This window comes from Oculina patagonica, chromosome 12, assembly GCF_052425735.1.
Source record: "Oculina patagonica isolate OP01 chromosome 12, crgOcupat, whole genome shotgun sequence".
NCBI classification, from domain to species: domain Eukaryota; kingdom Metazoa; phylum Cnidaria; class Anthozoa; order Scleractinia; family Oculinidae; genus Oculina; species Oculina patagonica.
The window spans coordinates 17,754,733-17,773,979 of record NC_135769.1 but is presented as its reverse complement, the minus strand read 5'-3'; the positions used below and the strand labels follow the sequence as shown (position 1 = coordinate 17,773,979).

General features: G+C 39.3%; 1 protein-coding gene across 3 annotated transcripts; it reads right to left on the bottom strand.

Annotated features, from left to right (window-relative positions):
* Positions 1 to 2,205: 2,205 nt before the first annotated feature.
* On the bottom strand, positions 2,206 to 19,228 carry LOC144632400 (CCR4-NOT transcription complex subunit 3-like). Of its 3 annotated transcripts, none has more exons than XM_078491045.1 (22): positions 19,020 to 19,228; positions 18,862 to 18,929; positions 18,666 to 18,740; positions 18,445 to 18,534; positions 18,162 to 18,222; positions 14,102 to 14,169; positions 12,509 to 12,535; positions 11,912 to 11,980; positions 11,429 to 11,497; positions 10,395 to 10,439; positions 9,548 to 9,595; positions 9,267 to 9,333; positions 8,409 to 8,563; positions 7,727 to 7,889; positions 7,227 to 7,251; positions 6,753 to 7,051; positions 5,832 to 6,262; positions 4,798 to 4,912; positions 4,183 to 4,381; positions 3,656 to 3,788; positions 2,937 to 3,062; positions 2,206 to 2,643 (listed from the first exon to the last, which is right to left on the bottom strand). In XM_078491045.1, exons 1-22 carry the CDS (start codon positions 19,042 to 19,044, stop codon positions 2,545 to 2,547), a joined length of 2,457 nt encoding a protein of 818 aa, XP_078347171.1. In that variant the 5' UTR covers positions 19,045 to 19,228; the 3' UTR covers positions 2,206 to 2,544. The 3 variants fall into 3 exon arrangements, with proteins under 3 accessions (XP_078347171.1, XP_078347172.1, XP_078347169.1); XM_078491046.1 differs by having other exon boundaries at positions 4,798 to 4,915; positions 8,409 to 8,536; XM_078491043.1 differs by having other exon boundaries at positions 4,798 to 4,915; positions 19,020 to 19,227.
* Between the last annotated feature and the right edge of the window lie 19 nt (positions 19,229 to 19,247).

Genomic DNA, 19,247 nt, shown 5'->3' with positions numbered 1-19,247 from the left:
CCCCAATACCCAGACCACCTTTCGGTCTTGTCGCGTGCACTTTTGTGCCTTTTCCGACCAACCTCGTTCCCAGGGCTTTTCCCTTGGTGATTTGGAACGGAACGAGGTTGTTTTCCGACAATTAGCTGTATATTTTTTTGTTCCTCCCCGCCCGCGACAAGTGTTTATCGGGAAGCGCTGGCTCATTTCCCGTAGAGCGGCTGATAATCGAGTACAAGAAACTAAAAGTAAAAGTTAGAGAAAATTGGAATATAACACCCCTGATTTTAGAAAATTGATGGTTGGAAGAAACAATTCAGCTCAAAGTGAGCTCAGAGTGTTTTTATTAGAAATGGAGGCTGGTGGCCGCAACTATATCTGACATTTTGTATTTATTTGGTCAGGGAAACTTTATTTTTGTCTGGGATAAAGACACATGCGCAGGGTCGGCAAAACAATGTCTGTGGCTGCTGCCATGCGCCAGGCCCTCCCGGCATAGAGTGATCCTGACTAGGGGGGATTAGAGTGATCATTAGACTAGCTCTATTTTGTATCTTTGAAAAGAGTTGAAAACTGGACTGATGACTAAGACCTAGATTCAGTCAGGAGCCCATTTCTGATCCGGTTGAACCTCTCTGATGCGGACACCGAAGAGACAGAGCAAAGTGTCCGCATTAGAGAGGTGTCCGCATTAGAGGTCACCGGTGTCCGTCACCTTCAACTTCATTGACGCTTCAAGTAACTAAAATGAGGCCCACACTCGTCTTTAAAGCGCGTCTTAGTTAATAAATATGCAGTATTGAGTCACACTGCCTATCAGTAGAGTACAATATTGTACAACCTAGCTACATATACTGTATACGAATCAAACGAAATTTTCTGCAACGCACAATTCCGAAAACGTCTAAGGCCCGGGCCAAACGTCGAACTTCACACGAGTCGAACCTAATGCAAATGAGCAAAACCTGCCTAAGATGAATTAAAGTTATACGTTACGTTATTTTTGTAGCCACAAACTGGAAATTGCATTTAGAACACAAAATATCATCGCCTGATCACCGGAGTGTCCGTAATAGAGTCTAGTTCATACGAATTTGCTTCCTAGTACGGCCGAGATTTAGTGTCCATTGTCCGTATTGTAGAGGTTTTTTCTAAAGAAACTGATATGAGAATTTTGTTAGGACATCGGAAATTGTCCGTAATTGAGAGGTCTCCGTACGGAGATGTTCGACTGTACATTTCTATTTCTCGTGTCTTTTTATTGCTTATGTTTCATGAAGTTTGAGATTAGTCGACGTCAAACTTGGAGGACAGGAAATATAGGCAGAAAACCTCACTAAAAGTTAAAAAAAAAAACTTGTTGAATTTTTTTTCTTTAGGACAAAGCCGGTCTCCCCGGCCTCGTTTATCAGGTGGCCAGCCTTGAGGCTTCAAAGTGTTCATGTTTTCAAGAAAGCCTAAAGTCGCTGACATACAGAGACATGTCGCAAACACAAAATCACAAGCCGGTCCATGGAGTAAAATGTGGCAGGAGCAGGCTACTGGGACACGTTGTGTCGCAATGAGACGTGCAACTGCAACGTTGCCCTGCCACGCGAACGTATTGTGATTGTCCCTGCAACATGTCCCTTATTTTTGTGTCCCCGCCCCCCACCCCCTTGCTTCTTCCGTTTTGCGCTTGCGTCCAGTTCTCTTGCTGTTCTCACTGCGCGCTCATCGATCGAAAAAACACGAAAAAATAGAGGGCTGTGGACAGTCTAGATTGATTTTACAAAACCCGTGACACTAATTATACTGTTTCTTTTGACAACGAGATACGACAAGTGAATTCTTGTTTCTGCGATTTTGTGCAATGATCACTTAGGCCCCGACTAAATTAATCCGGATAAACTGGAGGGCGAATAAATTTGAAAACGGCATATAAAATATTTTTCGTCACACTAGTCCGAATAAACTTGAAGGCGCATCTGTATTTTGTTTAAAAACGGATAAAATGCGTTTTTAAAATGTTTACCGTCCACACAAAAACGCAACGCTGGCGTTTTCAAATTAATCCACTTTGAAATGTGTTTTCGAAATGTTTTTTCTGTCCACACAAAAACGCAAAGCCGGCGTTTTCAAATTCATCCACTTTGAAACGCGTTTTTGAAAAGTTCCGTTTTGGGTGAACAATTTATCCGGATTAGTGTGGACGGGGCCTCAGTCAACAAATAAACCACAGTCGTGTATGCTTCAATTTTTTAATGAACGGAATTGTTAGAGCTAGCATTCATATTTACAATTATAAACAAGCCAGTGTTCATAAAACAGACGAGGTCGGACGAAGCTGTCAAGATCAGCTGCGTCAATCCCTTCAAACTAACCCAACATGGACACAGCCGGTAAAAAAATCTGCACGAGTCAAGTGTGTCAATATGTTCTCTTTCCTTGTCTTATTCACGTGTTGTTAGCACGAGGCTCGTGTGCCACGTGCTATTTATGGTTCTTTTGCTCGTGCTATCCGTGAGCTTTGTCAGTGCCCCGCGATTTAGACCATGCCTGGTTATTGACCGTTCCTATGTTCCTCTAAGGGAGTTCCTTGTCTTCCAAGTATCTATACTCAAACGTGAAGCCTTCCTTTTTCCTTTGACCCCATTTTTCATAGTCGAAATAGATGTAGGTACCCTGAAAGAACATAGAGAAGAGTTAGTGTCGAGTGTCTCTAGAAGCGAAAGTCGCGCGCTTGAGCGGGAGAAATCCACCGCGTGCGGAAGCGCGGAGGGACTTAAAGTACCGAATTTAGCAAGTTGCCGCTGCATATCGTCCTCAGAAACAATCTGCGCCAAGGAAACAATTTTGGGAAACAATGTTTCGTCGTTTGTGGTGGACTTAAAAACTGCATAACGGCAGATTACGACAATACTCCCGACCGAAACCCTGCATTATAGGATCAAAACCCACCCCATGCCCCAGCTTACTTGTTCATATTCGTCCGTGATGGCCTTTGGTTCCTCGTGTCTCTGAAACCACATCATGTACTTGGTGTGGAATCTCCATGATTGCTTTTTCAAAGCCTTCGCTGCTAAGTACTGCGCTCTTGTTCCCTAAAACGTTTATAGTAATTCTCTTTACTGATGGCTATACATTGTTTTTAATGTTAGTTCTAAGACTGGTAGCATATCAAGACAACATGACTGGCTGACCAGCCCCTCCCTAGTTTATGCGTTTTCTGCTATATTGAATGAAAGCCAGAAAGGCGAAGTAAGATACTGATACTAAGTTTTGGGAGTTTTCACAAAAAAGATGGTCTTTTCACACAAAGCACAAAAACACAAAGCAGGCTACAATGGCTACAATCACGTGTTGTTGTTTCGAAAACTATATCATGAAAGTTCGAAAGTAAAACCCTCTATTGTGACAAACCTAAAGTTACAACAGTTTGGCAATTCAAGCAATTCAATTAAGTAAAACGACTATCACTGGAAATAACTCCAAAGGTAGCGGTACTTTAAAACGAAGTATATTCTCTCTTTCGTCAACAATACCGGTTTCATATCGCCGCAAATCGTCGAGACTAACCCTTCAAGTTTAACCAAAACTGTGTAGGCACAACTCAAGACGAACTAACTAAAGGTAACAATAGGCCGAAGGGAGCAACCAAAGCAGCGAAGATATAAAATCGTTAACACTAACTCACCTCTTGGTAATAGAAAATAAAGAATAACGTCTCTGTGGACAATCTTTGGAAGAATTCTATGGAGTCTACGTGTTGTGGAGGATGTTGATGGTGATGCGCCGGTGTAGGGTACGGATTACGCGGTAAACAAGGTCTGTTGACAAACAAGATCAAATAAATGCTTAGTAAACACATTGACAGTGTGTTTGGTCACTGCTGAAAACTCATACTAAACTTTAATTTTCTTATAAGAAAAAGGGGAATAGTAAGTCGTTAACGTATCAAGCTCATCCTCGGAGACCAAGGGGCAGTTTGTCGGGACCAAAACCAAACGAAGTAAATCGCGCAAAAATCGGAGCGTCGAAAGTTTTCAAGTGGGCCAGCCCTTCTTTAAAACTTTCCTTGCCCCGATTTTTGCAACGATTACTTCGTTTCTCCCGGACTAACTGCCCCTGGGTCTCCGAGGACGTATCAAGCTAAAATACCGATGTCCAACAGCATTAATACTCTCAAAAGGACGAACTTGGTATAGGATCACAACAGCATACCTGACTTTCTCAGAGTCCGCCGGAAGTGGTAAGTGATGGTAAGCAGCCTCTAGCATGGCCAGCTGATAACACCTCTCCTTGTTCAAGGGCACAGGACCTAAGGGGGCCACGCCCAGCAGGGGCTGGAGGTGCGCCGTGTTCGTTTCTTGCAAAGCCTTGCTTTCGTCTGTTGTTTGACTGCTGCTTGAATCAAACAAACCTGAAGGTGGACAGACAAAATTGAGCTTAAAACAGTTCTTCAAAAATTCATGTTTTGGCAAAACGATAAATATAACTCCTTTTTGAATGTCTTAAGTCTGATCAAGTCTAAGGCCCAGTCCACACTGACCCAGGTAAATTTGAAAACGGAGAAATTTAAAAACGCCGTGTAAAATGCTTTCCGGCCACATTAACCCAGGTAAATTTGAAAACGATACGCTTTTTTGGTGAGCGTTTTTGAAAAGCTCCGAAAACGCCGATTCAGTGTGGACGGTTGGCCTAACCAGGGAAAAAAAAGATGCGTTTTTAAATTTACCCGGGTCAGTGTGGACGGGGCCTAACTTTGTAGCTTGAATAATTAAATGGGCAATAAAAAAAATGACCCTTTATGCTTCATTAGGAAAGCAGCTTTTTTACCTCTACTCTCTGTACTGTAGTCTGTTGGTGTAGAGACAGGATTGTTTAACCCTGCTGTAGCCACCGCCTGTGCTGCTATAGACTTCAGTGACGAGAATGTATTGGATGTCGAAGGCTGCTGCAAATTTAAAGGAGAGAAATGTATCATATTAGCATTTTCTCTTAATACTGTTGATAAACCATCATAAGGGACGAAATGTAGTAACAAACTGGAAATGCCAAGACTAGATGGATATCTTTGGCAGAGTGTCCAATAAGCTGAACTCAGAGTAAACAAATATGCAAGACTAATCAAGGTGCTAAGAAAATAGACTTTCCAGGTTGCCCTTGTGCACTAGCCTTTTTTAAATGACCTGTAATTCCTCTTCATCTAGCTGGGAAGACACTGAAAATTTGCTTTCCCGTTCAGTCCTTCAAACATTTTGTCGTTATAATTTAAAGTTCAAAAACAGTTTTGAGGCGTCTCGACTCAAATTAAACGAAGCTTGAAATTATGCCAGCTTGTGCCAGACAGCAAGAAAACGGCGCAAACAGTTGAATGGTTTTCAGTTCTGATTGGCTGGCTTCGTTTTTTCTTGTTTCTGATTGGTCCACCGCAACGGGCTAAAACATATTTTAGCCCGCTGAATTCTGCATTTTAGCCCGCAAAATACGCCCACAATGCCTGATGAAATGATTATAAATGACCTTGCTTCATTTGCCAACTAAAAAGTTCAAAAAGTGACAGATAGGACTTGCTTTTCCTATACACCCTGCTAATGCCATGCCTACTTAGCTATAACTGTTTTGTTAAAAAACAACACTGAGAAGATAAAGACAAGACAAAAGTCTTTTAATAACTCTCACATTTTCCATAAGCAAGAAATACCGAGATACCCAAACAATAGTGCAAAGGGTCACACAGCAGACATCTGTTAAACAGGTTTGTATGTTGCAATAAAAACAAGATTTTGTGAAAACATGACTAAAGGTAGCAGGGATGAAATGCTACTGTCTTTTCGAAAAAAAAAACAAAAACCAACACTATTTAATACCTGACTTGGTCCTGAGTTTGACATAAGATGAGAACCACTCAAAATAGACGCTTGTGGATTCGACGACGACACCAAAGGCTCTCCTCCCAATGACATGGTGGGGTTGGATAACACTGAACTAGAATTTGACACCAGTGGTGCAGCCATTGACAAGTTAAACCCACCAAGATCTGTTGTTTGAACAGACGAAGGGACAGAACTCGGAGGAAGGGTAGATGTCAGACTTGTCGACACAGATTGTATAGGTGCCTGCGACACTGTCGACGTCGAGGGATTGATCCCAAGAACAGAACTAAGAACAGGTAATGGTTGTGGTAAGGGATTAGGTTGTGAAGGAGGTGTTGCTGTTGATATCGTGGGAGGAGAGGTAATGGACAGAGATGCAATGGACGACACAAAGTCAGAGATGCTTGACGCAATGCTCTCTGTTTCTGAAAGATACAAAGTAAATTGACATCAGTGTGTTAAGAGAGAACACTTGAGCAGCTAAGACTATTCTTTTAAGTCTAGCAGTTACTCTTCCAGCCGCCATAATAAGGTTCCCGGATAAGAGTTACTCACACATTTGGGACCACAAATTTTATCTGTAATAGATGAAGTTTGTTTACCCGGGAGTAGATTCTTTGAGCTGGAACTTCAACTCCTGTCCATAATAACAGGGTGTTTGTAACAGTCAAGTGTCCACAAGGTGGGAGTTGAATACACACTTATATAGATATTTTTTAATTTTGCAGAAAAAATTCTGATCTTCAATAAAATCATCAAGGCTATTATTAAAACCTATAGAAAACTTAAAATAAAAGTCCCTGACTCTAACAAGAATTTAAGAATTTTCCTGACCACATTACAACTCCCCTAACTTTCTCCTGACCCATAACAGCCATACATGACCTGTTTATTTGAACATAATGAAGCAATTACCAGGAAAGTGGTTACTCTGCATAGACTGGTCAGTACCATTTCCAGCCAATGAACTGGTCCGTGACAAACTACTGGGCATCGTTGTTGCTGCTGATGAGACGTGATTGACTAGTCTTGATGAAACTACTGAGGGTGGGGGAGATCCAGGTGCACTATCTACATGGTTTTGCTGTGCCCCGGCAACCACTGCATACCCTGACACGGGAGGTGGTGGCGTGCTGGGAGGGGGTGTCTTTAGGACAGGATCCTCTCCATTACTGGACTCGTGATTCTCAAAGGCATTAGCATAAGCCATTGAACTGCAACAAGCAAAAAAACAAAATGATGTTAATTCCTTAAAGCATTATATAAAAGGAGCAGCTGACATTGCACAGCTCAGACAATTTTTATTCCTATTCACCGACCAAAAAGCAAAAATGAAAAGAAACCTGTTATATAAAAGAACATTTAAGTTAGAGGTGAAAAGATACTCACTTAACTACTTTAGCTGTTGTATTACCTAAAGGATAACAACAAAAAAATGATTAGATTAAAATGAAAATAAAAACAGCTCTTATAACCTGCAATCAGGCCTATAAATATTTAAGTCTAGTGTTCTTCAAATAGGAGTTGTTACAGTCCTTTTTACCACATTGAAGAGTGACGTGCATTGTCTTCTTTCTTGCATTTCCCACAATCAAATGGTTGAACGAATAAACCTCTTTAGCTATGTACGTAAAGTACCCATTTTTAGATCATGTGATACCCTCCAGAGAGTTGTTCATGTGTCTATCTGGAAATTATTCATTCATTTCCATGTGAATTTCTTTGAAGTGGAAAAAATTATTCTTAATGGTAACATCACATGGTCTGAAATGGGACAACAAACAAATGAAGCTAAAGAGGTCTATTGATAATTGAACCTGCTGCAGCTACAGCTTAAAAAAATTTCTAACAATGATGAATGAAAAGTGCCTTTGAAAATTTATACTTACTAGCTTTAATGATAATTGGACTTGATGTGCTTGCTGATGATGTCTGTGTGACTGATGGCTGGCTAAAACTGTTAGTCTTGAACGTTGGTGTCCGAGGGGGTGAGTTGTTCGGCAGGCTATTCCCTGTTGATGAACCATTCTTGGAGTTTTTCCTAGGTGAGCTCTGCTTGAAAAGAATTTAAAAGCAAACATCTTAGCAAACTGTTCTCCTTACAGTATTGGTCATGAGAATTAAGATTGTTGGAAATATTGTGGAAGTTGCATCAAGGTGCTAGTGGTTCAACAGGCCAAGACTTTAACGCGATTTCCAGTCCATACTGTGCAATCGCTACCTGAAACTTTTATGCAAAGGATGGAATGTTTAGTTGCCATAATAAACTTTCCAGGACAAACTACCTTTTTCTTCACTATTACCACCAGTTATCATTGCAAAACCATAAGGACGAGTAGAAGTACCTTGACGTTATTCCAAACCAACGATTTAGCTCAATAATTATTCCTGAATGAGACCCCTGTAATGGCAGACTGCCAAACTTCATGTACGTATTACCCAAGTGTAACAATGGCGAGTACTGTCAAAAGTAAGTTTCTGTCTTTGACACGTTTACATTGGTGAGTAAAATATCCCCTAGGACACTGATTTCGCTATACTGATGGCACAACACTTGAAAACAACTCTTACCAAATTGATTTTGGTCCCTACTCCAGGTGTTACTGGTGTTCCAGGTGTGGTCGGTGTGCCAGGAGAGTTTGGCGGTATTGTAGAACTCGGCGACAAAGGAACATGATTAAGAATAACGTCATCGTCATCTGTTGGAGAAGTTGCCAGTGTGTTCACTGTTAGGGATAAATTGTGTTACACCACATTGAGTTGCTTACTTAAACATGTTAAGACCTGGGTCAGAAATTTTAAAGGAAAATTACTTGATATGCTAACCCAAAATCTTCTTTTGCCTCAACATATCATTTTGTAACTGTCTTCAGTTTTTTAGAAAATTCTAGTTGTTCAGACAAATGACCGTTTTGCAATATGGCTTAATATTATCTAGAAGAGTGTCTACCATTTTGCTTATAAAATTTTTCAACTTATAACCATTGCCAACAAAGAACAGCAGTTTCTTGGTGTGGCAGATAGTGTACAGTCAACTCTCTCTTAACGGACACCTCTATTAGACGGACACCTGGTGTTGGTCCCATCCCTACCCTGTTTTAGTCATTTTATTGTAACTAAACTCCCTACAAGGTGGACACTTCTCTAAAATGGACAGTTGGAGCCGGTCCCGACGGTGTCTGTTTTAGAGAGAGTTGACTGTAATCACCAAATGTCACAAAACAAAGGATTCAAAAGACAATAAAAAATACTAAAGCACAAAAGCTAAAATAGTTTTCACAACACAAAAATATACCCCAAAGACCTGGTTACAGTAAAATAAACCTGGCAGCACCAAGAAAGACAACAAAGAATTGTGTTTGAAACCATATTTTCCTAATGAGAGGACACAACTGTTTCGCTTTCACATTCCTGTGGCAGAACACTTACAGGATGCAAGATTTTCTTCAAGGTCAAAGTCATCATACATGAACTCATTTTCTTGAAAGTCAGGTTCCTGCAAAACAATCACAATATTTTATTGATGCAATGGCTTAGTCTGTATATGAGCCTAGTGGCACATCAGTTTGGAGCGTATCCCGGACTTAAGCAAAAAAAACATTTTTCAGTGACTTGAAGGTGAGCATGAAACAAAATCTCTTTACTCCAGGTACACTTCTATAACCCTGAGAAGAAATATTAATGTGGTGGTTCAATTTACATGTACATACCTTGTAGCAGTCCAGATAATAATCCATATCTTCTTGTAATTTCCTAATCTAAAAAAAGGGGGATCAAAACCTTTAAATCCAACAAGCAGAAGTACAAGTGGAGCACCAAAAATTACTCTGAGGTGGGGTAATGATATATATTGTAAGCAGTTGCTGTTTGTGGTTTTAACAAATGAAGATTTGGCCACTATTTTAAGGTTTAATAACTGAATGAAAGACTTAATCAACATCTTGTGCCTTGTGTTTTCCACACAAAATCCTTATTTGTATGGTCCATATGTCCACAGCTGCAAATAACAGTCCGTCATCGGACATTGGCCCACCAAAATTTGCTAATGTCCAACGAAATCCCAAGTGTGGTTGACATGATGTCCGGACAATTTTTTGCTGATTTGTTGCTATGACTGAGCTTTCACGTCATTGCTAGTGGGAAAACAAGTCACACTGAGAAAAGATGCATCTGACAAAACAAAATAACAGATTATACTTACAAACCATTGATGGGAAAACATTAGTATTCAGGGCTCGAGACTAACTTTTTAACTCACTGGTTTATTGACTAGTGACATGTCAGATTTTACTAGCTAGCCAAAAGTAATTTTTCACTAGTCAGATAAATTGATTTCTTTGAAGAACTGTTGACTTTTCCACGTTTTTCACTAGCCAAAGTGGCTAGTAGGAATGCTAAGCCTGGTAGCCAAAACCTAAATTTTAGAAGTCTTTGGCTAGTTGGCTACCAGTAGTCTTGAGCCCTGGTATTTATAGAAAAAATACACTCAACTTATTTTTAATGTTCAAAAGTCATTTTATTCTGCGATGCAAGTTGCTAAACAAACATAACACATACCTCATCAGGTTGTATTGTACAATTGTCCAACATTCTAAGGATCGTCTGAAAAAGGTAAACATACACATTACTCAATCATTGGGTCCACAGTTCCAAAGATATAAAAGGTAAAGACTGTGCTTGGGGTAAAATGGCTTACACTCCAGAGCTTATCATGCCTTCCGTAGCATAAAGCGACAAGGAGTATTGCTACTTCCCCTGGATGGGATATTTTTCTACTATAGTCGATCACTGGTAACCAACCAGCAGTTTGTCAGATTGCCTCAACAGTATACTTAAGGACAGAGAGAGGCACAGCATAATGAAACTGGCCAGCACTCAAACTCAGACAAATCAATCCCGATTCCAACAAACTACGCTGTTAGGCCAGAATGCCAAATTTACATGAAAATCACCCCAAATACTGTACCTTCAAACTATGATAACAACAAAAAAATTTGCACTCTGCATTCAAACCCGAGCTTGAAAGTCTGAGTTACGCTGTTAAGCATGGTTTACAACTACATTTTTTTGTGGTTACATGTATCAGCAGATGGAAGTCAAGCACAGGCCTTTTTTAGACAAATTTCCCAAGTATTAGCAGTTCCCCTTTACACCCAGGAGTATAAATGAACACTGTGAGTCACCCTAACACACAACAGGAGAAAATTAAGTGAGGCTCAAATTATAGTCTGGTAGATAGCAGGCCTGATATACAAAGTATTACATCACACATCATAACTAATGGTGATCACTTCATAAATGCTCCAGGATTTCTAGGTCACGCTTTGAATAGTTAAGCATTCATCAACATTTATTGATCAAACATAATTCAGTAGACTCCAGATTTCTCTAACCTCTAGGGGAAACAAAAATTGCTATGAGAAATCAGGAGGTTCAAGAAATCGAGGTAAAATTACATAGAAGTACTATCCAAGGGGGAAAAAGTTGGTTAGAGGAATCAGGAGTTCCGAGAAACGAAGGTTTTGTGAAATCGGGATTCTACTGTAGTTACAATATTGCACAGAAAAAGATAAATGTAAACGTCTAATTACCTCCCATTGTTGGTTGTGGTGCCGATGTCTCCCAGCCCATTCATTTAACTCATCCACTTTATCTTGTCTCTAAATAAGTGAAGGAAGATGGTTCATATGTTAAGTTCATTCCATCCAAACCAGTACTGACATTCAATACTCAATAATACATACACACAAATCAGACTGGTTGCTTTACAATATTCACAATGTCCTTAACTAATCTTATTTCAAACACACACGTAAAAGCAATTACTTTAGGTGATTTAAAGGTTCCTATAGATCATTAAATTTCAAGCCAAATGAAAATAGCTGCATCACCCCCCCCGCCCCTACCAAAAAAAGGTAATTAAATCTTGAATTTGTAAGCGAGTTATCCACAACATGCTTTTATATTCAAGTCAACAATTTGCTAAGCCAATTAGAATGCAACAACCACTGAGCTCCTGAAAAATTATTTAAAGCAACCCTTGCACATTTTTTTATTTCATAGAAGAGTCTTACGTCTCTATCAAGCTTCTTCTTGCGTGATCCTGCGTGGACCTGTTCTATTTCAGACTCAATTTGGTCCACCTTGGAACACAAATAAATAAATAAATAAATAAATAAATAAATAAGCAAATAAATAAGAATGCAGTGAAATGCTATTTGACTAAGTAAACAACAAAGAGTTGTATCTGCACTGCCAAGCAGTCAGCAGTTATGCAAGATCCAAGGAGACATTTGTGTAGAGCATTGGTTGTGGCATTCGTCCACAAGCCTTGAGCTTCAGTGCTCTAGTGTAAAGTTCTTGTTTCTCATCTAGGAGATAATGTACTTGTCCCAGTCTCGGGTCAAACTGTGCGGTAATGTGTACTCATGTTATCGGTCAAAATGTACCAGACAGATTTGTAGAGCCAAGTTTAGAAATGCCATTTTGGTGCCCTAAGGAGGGGTACCAATAGAGTGGCCAATCTGGGATTCACTTCCGCTAAAAAAAGCGATCAGCTCACTCTCGTTCTCATGAAATGGCAAACATTCACATAAACACTTTTCTTAACAGGACAAGTCATTTTATTAAACGCACATGACAGCCTTCTGCAAGCCTGCTATCTGGCTTACCTCTATTTGTAACCTTTCTAACACTTCCTGCAACGTGAAAAGTTATCACAGAATTAAAAAATTTTCACCAACTTGACCATTAAAAATAAATTCAGTTCATTGGTAAGTGAAAGTAGATAGCCACTTGAGAAGTAGAAATCATGTTACATGCTTCCATAGAGTTATTGAAACATAAGTGGATATTTAAGATAATAAGGATGTAGCTATGAAAACACTTAGCCAGCTCATCAACAAGCTGAGCTGGCTTTTCTGGCCTAGGCAGCTCTAAAAGTTTACGTAAGTCTTTGCTTTCATGTGAAATTTCAGCCGGATTTAAGTTCTCTTTCAGCCGGTGAAATTAGCCGGCAGCCGGCCCTTAGCGACAACCCTGAATTCTACACTTGGTACAATTAAATTTGGTATTTTCCTTTGTTTTGTATTCATTATCATATATCACTATACACCAGAACACAGAAAAATACAAAATTGTACCAAAGGTAAACTTGAACCACAACACATCAGGATCCGAAATTAAATTTTTTACATCGGCGCCACCTGGCGACCGGACCGAAAGTTTTAGTCGCCAGATGGCAACTTCTGGTCGCCAATGTTTTTCGATTGACTTTCCTTTTACACTTAAAAGACGAAACACTTGTTCTTCTTGTGTATTTTTGGCCATTCATATGCTCAAAAACAGCTTACTTATACCACAAAACAACGATGACAATCACTCAAAGAAATGCTGTACCCGCCTATAAGTAGAGTCTTAAAAAGTCTTCTTTATCGAATGTTAACTCTCTAACATTTAAACGGAAAATACTTTACAGTCTTACCCAAACATTCCGCTCTTTAATAATATAAAAAACATAATTTCCACCAACTTTCTGACATATTTCGACAGGTAGTTTTTCATTTAACAGTGACAACAAGAACGTGTTGCGTTCGTGGAACGTCGTAGCTTAGTAGCCTGGCATGTAATTGGAAATATCTAAATCTTCCACAAAGTTTTTTTGCATCTGTAGCCTTACCAGTTTCAAGTAAATGACGGAAATATTTCAGCGTGTCCGCGGACATGACATCGCCAGAATGAATATTCATTGCATGGACCATTGCATGCGAAAGAAAGCACATGTCTGGGCGCGCCCGCAATAGTGTCATGGGGAAAACCGCTGAGGAAAACAACATGGCGGCTTGCAATGTTCGAATCGTGTTGATCGCAGCTGTTGGCTGAGCTGTTGGGGAGTTTATACATTATGTAGCGAGAAATTTACTTCAGTGTTATCTCAAGGACATCACTAAGATAAAAAGTGAGTCAATAAATTGTTAAAAAACGGCTCCGAATTTTATTTTTAATCAATTTCTCTGAATACTCTTACAAAGCAACTTAGTCGCCAGTGGGCGATCAGTTGTGAAATTCTGGTCGCCAGCTCTCAATATTTAGTCACATTGGCGACCAGGAAGGCGCAATTTCGGACCCTGCACATACATGTGGGACAAATGTAATTGGCTTGAAATTGTACTTAAAACTCCTGGTGACAGGAGTGGCAGCCCACACTCATGCACAATGTTCAGTACAACACATTTATTTAGAACTGATAAAGTGAATTCACTCACCGTCATCCAAATCCTGGCTTCCTCTCTCTCTTTTGTTGCTGGGTCTATCTTTGCAGCAAGTCCAAGGCCTATGTACATAACAATAATATTACAGGATCATTGCCAAAAGTGTCAACAAATGTATATAAGGGAATTTTGCAGTGGCATTTCCACAAAGTGGCACTTCATCCACTGTTCCCAATCAAATTGGAATTTAGAAGTGTTGGTTTTTGTGGAGAGAAGAATACTGGAGAACCCAGAGAAACCCCTCGGAGCAAGGACGAGAACCGACAACAAACAAATGTTCAGAAAAGGAAGACATGCATACCACTCGTTATGACTAGAAGTGATTAATTTTAATCTTCTTGTGACAAATATTAAGAGAAAGTATGTCAGAAAGAAAGGTAAAGTCTTGATAAAACATGACAAGATCTATGCCTCTTGTGATTAATGGGGGAAGGGGAGGGGGGCTGTAAGTCAATTATTTTCTATTGCAGTCTGTTTTTTTCTTAAAATCACGAGCGGAGTACTGGGCAAGGGTTTGGGAAGAGAAGGAGTTGGGACACTATGAGGATGGGAATTGGGACCCTTTCTCATCTTTATCATCTCTCACTTTGCTCCTTTTGGCAATTTGTATATATCTATATTTTGATACATTTTCGCAATAGCGACGTGCGCAAATTGTGCATCACTACGAAGGGAATGACGTGGCTTTATTTTTAGTTCATGGTACACGCACAAACATGCGTGCGGGTGAACTTTAGCTTCGTAACGTCACGAACAAAACAAACTCTGTTTCAAACGTACAAAAAACATTCGACTGAACTGTATCTTTTTTTTCCATCGCTCTTTATACTTTGTCTTAAACGTAGACAGATTGGGGTCAGTGTCGAGGACATTTTGAACTGTCTTAGAAAAGAAAAAAAAAGATATATTTGATAGATTTCCGTAATAGCGACGCGTGTGGGTCGTGCAGTGCTACACGGTTTTTGGTTCATTGTACACGTACAGAAATTCGTGCGGGTCAAAATCAGCTGCGTAACGTCACGAGCCAAAACGAACTCTCCTTAAGCAAATTTAAATAGAAAAACATACAAAAAATCCGCCAAGATTTTTTTTCTCAGCTTATAATCAAAGTTAGTTTTGGCTTTTGCTAAAGAGGGAGGGATAGCATGTGAAATTACTTCCGATTGCGGCAACTTCCGTTCACGTGGACTTTCCGTTTAGGGTCCCCTACGTGAAAACCTTTTGGCCTATTGATCCATGTTGCAATTTTTAGAACATCAGAAATTGTGTTTTGATGTTAATATATTTATTAAACGTATCATGTTAATCTAGGCTACCCAAACATTTCATTTCTTTTCACATGTGCATCGCCGCTTAATCGACGTTTATTTGGGGTTTTACTAAGGGGGGAGAGGTAGCGTGTGAAATTACTTCCGTTCGCAGCAACTTCCGTCTACGGCTCAAAAAGTTAACTTCCGTTTACGTGTAACAATTTCCGTCTACATCTACTTCATCATAATACTCTCATTCATTGATTGCGTGCCTTACGGCACGCACTCGAGCATGAATGAGCGTAAAAAAGGTTTGAGTTATCAGTGGATCAAGTTAGCAAGGGTAAAAGGGGAATCGAGAAAGGTTTGATCTGGCGGGAGGTTTCGAGTTGTTGGGGGTGCAAGTTATTAGAATTCAACTTTCATAACCGTCACACTGACAATTACGGATGTACTGTCGAAACAGAGGGTGCTAATGGGGTTAACAGTTAACTGACAATTGGCCATAAAATTAGTAGTTAACTGATATTTGGTCAAAAAATTAGTAGTTAACTGATAAATGAAACGTTAACAGTTAAGTGACATTCTGTTAATTATACTGAATATGATTGTTGTTGTTAATAAAAGCAACAAGTGTTTTCCTAACAGCAAAGCTATTTCGTGGCATTTACCTGCCCCACTTCGTGACCAGATGATATATTAACTGGTATTATAATTATGCAAAAGGTACTAGGGTCGTACCAGGCACATGTTGATCTCCGTGATGGCGTCAAGTGGGGCGTGGTCAAAGTTATTCTAAGTTTTTATCGAGATGATGACAAAGGATCGGCATTCAAACGACACAGAGGTTGCATACCGTTTGACATGGCAAAACACAGCTTGTAGACATTTGATTCATTTCATGGGAATCAGTCAAACGACAAGCGGAAACGTTTGGACTCGGGGCATTTGACTTAAAGTTGTTACCTTCAAACACACGGAACTGCCATGGGCACTAAAATGGGGGACGCGTCAAACTAATCAGTTCTTGACATACGCACCCATTACAAGCCCACATAAAAATTTCAGTACACTTTTATTACTCCTCGCGTAACCTACCAGGAGTTAAGAAAGTTTTTATCAATGGGGAGGCCCTTTAAGGCCTAAGCAGTCTTAAAAGACTGCTTAGAACAAATTTCTATAAAACAAAATTTGAGGGGAAAAAACCGACCAATAGAAAAGCCCTGGGACGAGGTTGGAAAAGTCAAGCACTTCAAATCGCATCTTATCGAGAAAGGTTATCCATGGCAGAAAGCTTAGTTTAAAGAACTCTCACGGAGGTTAATTTTGAAAACAGGAAGTACTAGGCCCTCCAACCAAAAAATAAAAAAAACGAAAAAATTAAATCTTGCCTTTTGTAACGCAATATCAACCAGCAGTACCAAACACAGTCCAAACTTGAAGCAAATACTCATGAAAAATTGGTATTTAACAGAACAACAACCATTGCACAATAATATATTCAAAGACCCTTCCCTAATATTATACAACAGGGGTAGGTCTCTCAAAGATATACTCGTGAGATTGAAACTATGAAAATGACTAATACAGGTGCCTGAGAGTCGTACATGCCTATAAATTTATTTTTTACACTGACGTGCTGAAGTAAGGAAAATTCAGGTTATGACGCAATAATTTTCGCTATAAGAAATTGAAAGTTAATAGATAACTAAAATTAGTAGTTAACTGACAATTGGCCAAAAAAATAGTAGTTAACTGACGATCGGCCTTAAAATTAGTAGTTAACTGACAATTGGGTACCCCCATTAGCACCCTCGAAACATGTTTGTGAAAATTAAAAAAGTTGTATTGTTTTTGAAAATTCAACTGTTGTTTTGATGTCTATTACTTGACATTAGCGACCTTCAGATTTGACTATGAGTATGAGATCAAGTACGAGTATGACTTTGGTATTTCAAGACGTTCCTTAGCCTAAGCTATAAAACTTTCCTGTTGTTGACTAACACACGAATAAACGTTAGGGATACAATTGGTGTAACAAGTGATTATAGGAGGCACACAAATTTTGTTTGAAAACTCATACCTTGTACTTAATCTCAAACTCATAGTCATAGTCTAAAGGATGTTGCCATTATATTACAGACATAATGACATCAAAACATGCCAGTTTAATACATTCAACAACTGGTTGCAATACATTGTTCCAGAAAAAATCCATACCTCTCCCAAGGAAGGTTTTTGGTTTGGATCCCCCCACCCCTCTAGAAATTCTAGTTAAGGCCCATAATTTCCTTTACAAATTTTGGTTGTTGAGACCCCCCACCCCCTTGGAATTTCAAGTGACCTTCCATGGGGTGGGTATGGATAATAGGGACCTTCAGATTTGACTACGAGTACGACATCGAGTACGAGTACGACTTTGGAATTACAACACAATCATATCCCCCAAGCTATAACTCTTTCCTTTTGCTGACTAACACATAAATAAACGTTAGGGATAAGATTAGTGTGATAAGTGATTATAGGAGGCACACGAATTTGGTTTGAAAACTCGTACTCGTACTCAATCTCGTACTCGTAGTCCGATCTGAAGGTCCCTAATTTCTGGAACTGCACAATATGGAAAGCTTGAAGGAAACAGGAGACTTAAAAAATTCTTTACCTGGAACAGATTTCTTATTTACACTTTCCACAAAATCAGATAAGCTGGACAATAGTAACTGTGACATTTCAATAGAATACTTTTACATTGTTATTGTTATAAGATATATTACATATAAAAAAAAACTTAATCAATTTAATACCTTCTTTAGAATAGGCCTTTGTTTTAGTCTCTCTCTCAACAACTTTGAATCTTTCCATTTGCTAGAAAAGAGCACAAAAATGAAAACAAAAATTAAAAGAAATACTCACTTCCTTAAAAGTTTATTGAAAGGAATTTCCCAGATAACAAAATAAACAATATCCAGAATACACCAAGTTAATTCCAAGCAATAAATAGCAATTTAAAATTAACTATTTTTAAAATGGCGGCTAAACTCTTGGGCGCCATTTTGAAATAACTTTGCAATTGAACGAGGTGTATACCGTCTCGATGAGTTTTCTGTTGTCCTGGAGAGTTCTCTTGTCCTTGATATCGTTGGACGCCATCCAGGTCTTAATCTGGTCTCGCAGTCGCTGCGAAAGAACCGAGAAACTTTAAATTTCAAACTGGCGGTAAAGCGAAATTGGACATGTTTGGAGAGGGCACAATTTGAGTGATATAACAAACAGCGAGACAATAATACAATCTTAGGTTTTATACAAACCTGTAGTTTCTTGATCTCCTTTTTAAGATCTGCTTCATATTTCTCTTTTTGATTTGCGTTCGTCGCATTGTGTACCTGAAAGAATACGATACAATTTAGAACGGTCCAAACTGTCCAAGTGTGAGCTCAACGTGCTGAGAATAGCATCACAATCATGGCTTGTTGGAACTTTTTGACTTGTAACTTTGCCAAATACCTTTTGCCAGATGTCTTCAAATGTTTCTACACCTTCTTGAACTTTCTTTAGGCAACGGTCAATTTCCCCTAATAATACACAAGCAGAATAAGAAAAGGAAGTTCGACACAACCTTTGCAGGTCAAAAAATATCACTGAAAGCCATGCACTCGCCGTACCTTGAAGCTTCCGTTTATCCGCCATTACCTCGCTGCGTCGCTCTTAAGAAGCATAATTTCGTAGCTGGGAGAACTGCTAAGACATTCGGCGTTGAAATTCCGCAATAATGAAGAAAATTGACGGAAATTAATTCACGAACAGTAAGAAATATCCTCGAGAATGATGCTTTTCAACTCGCCATAAAAAATACTATGGGATGACTGTCGGGAAAGCGCATGAGCACAAGG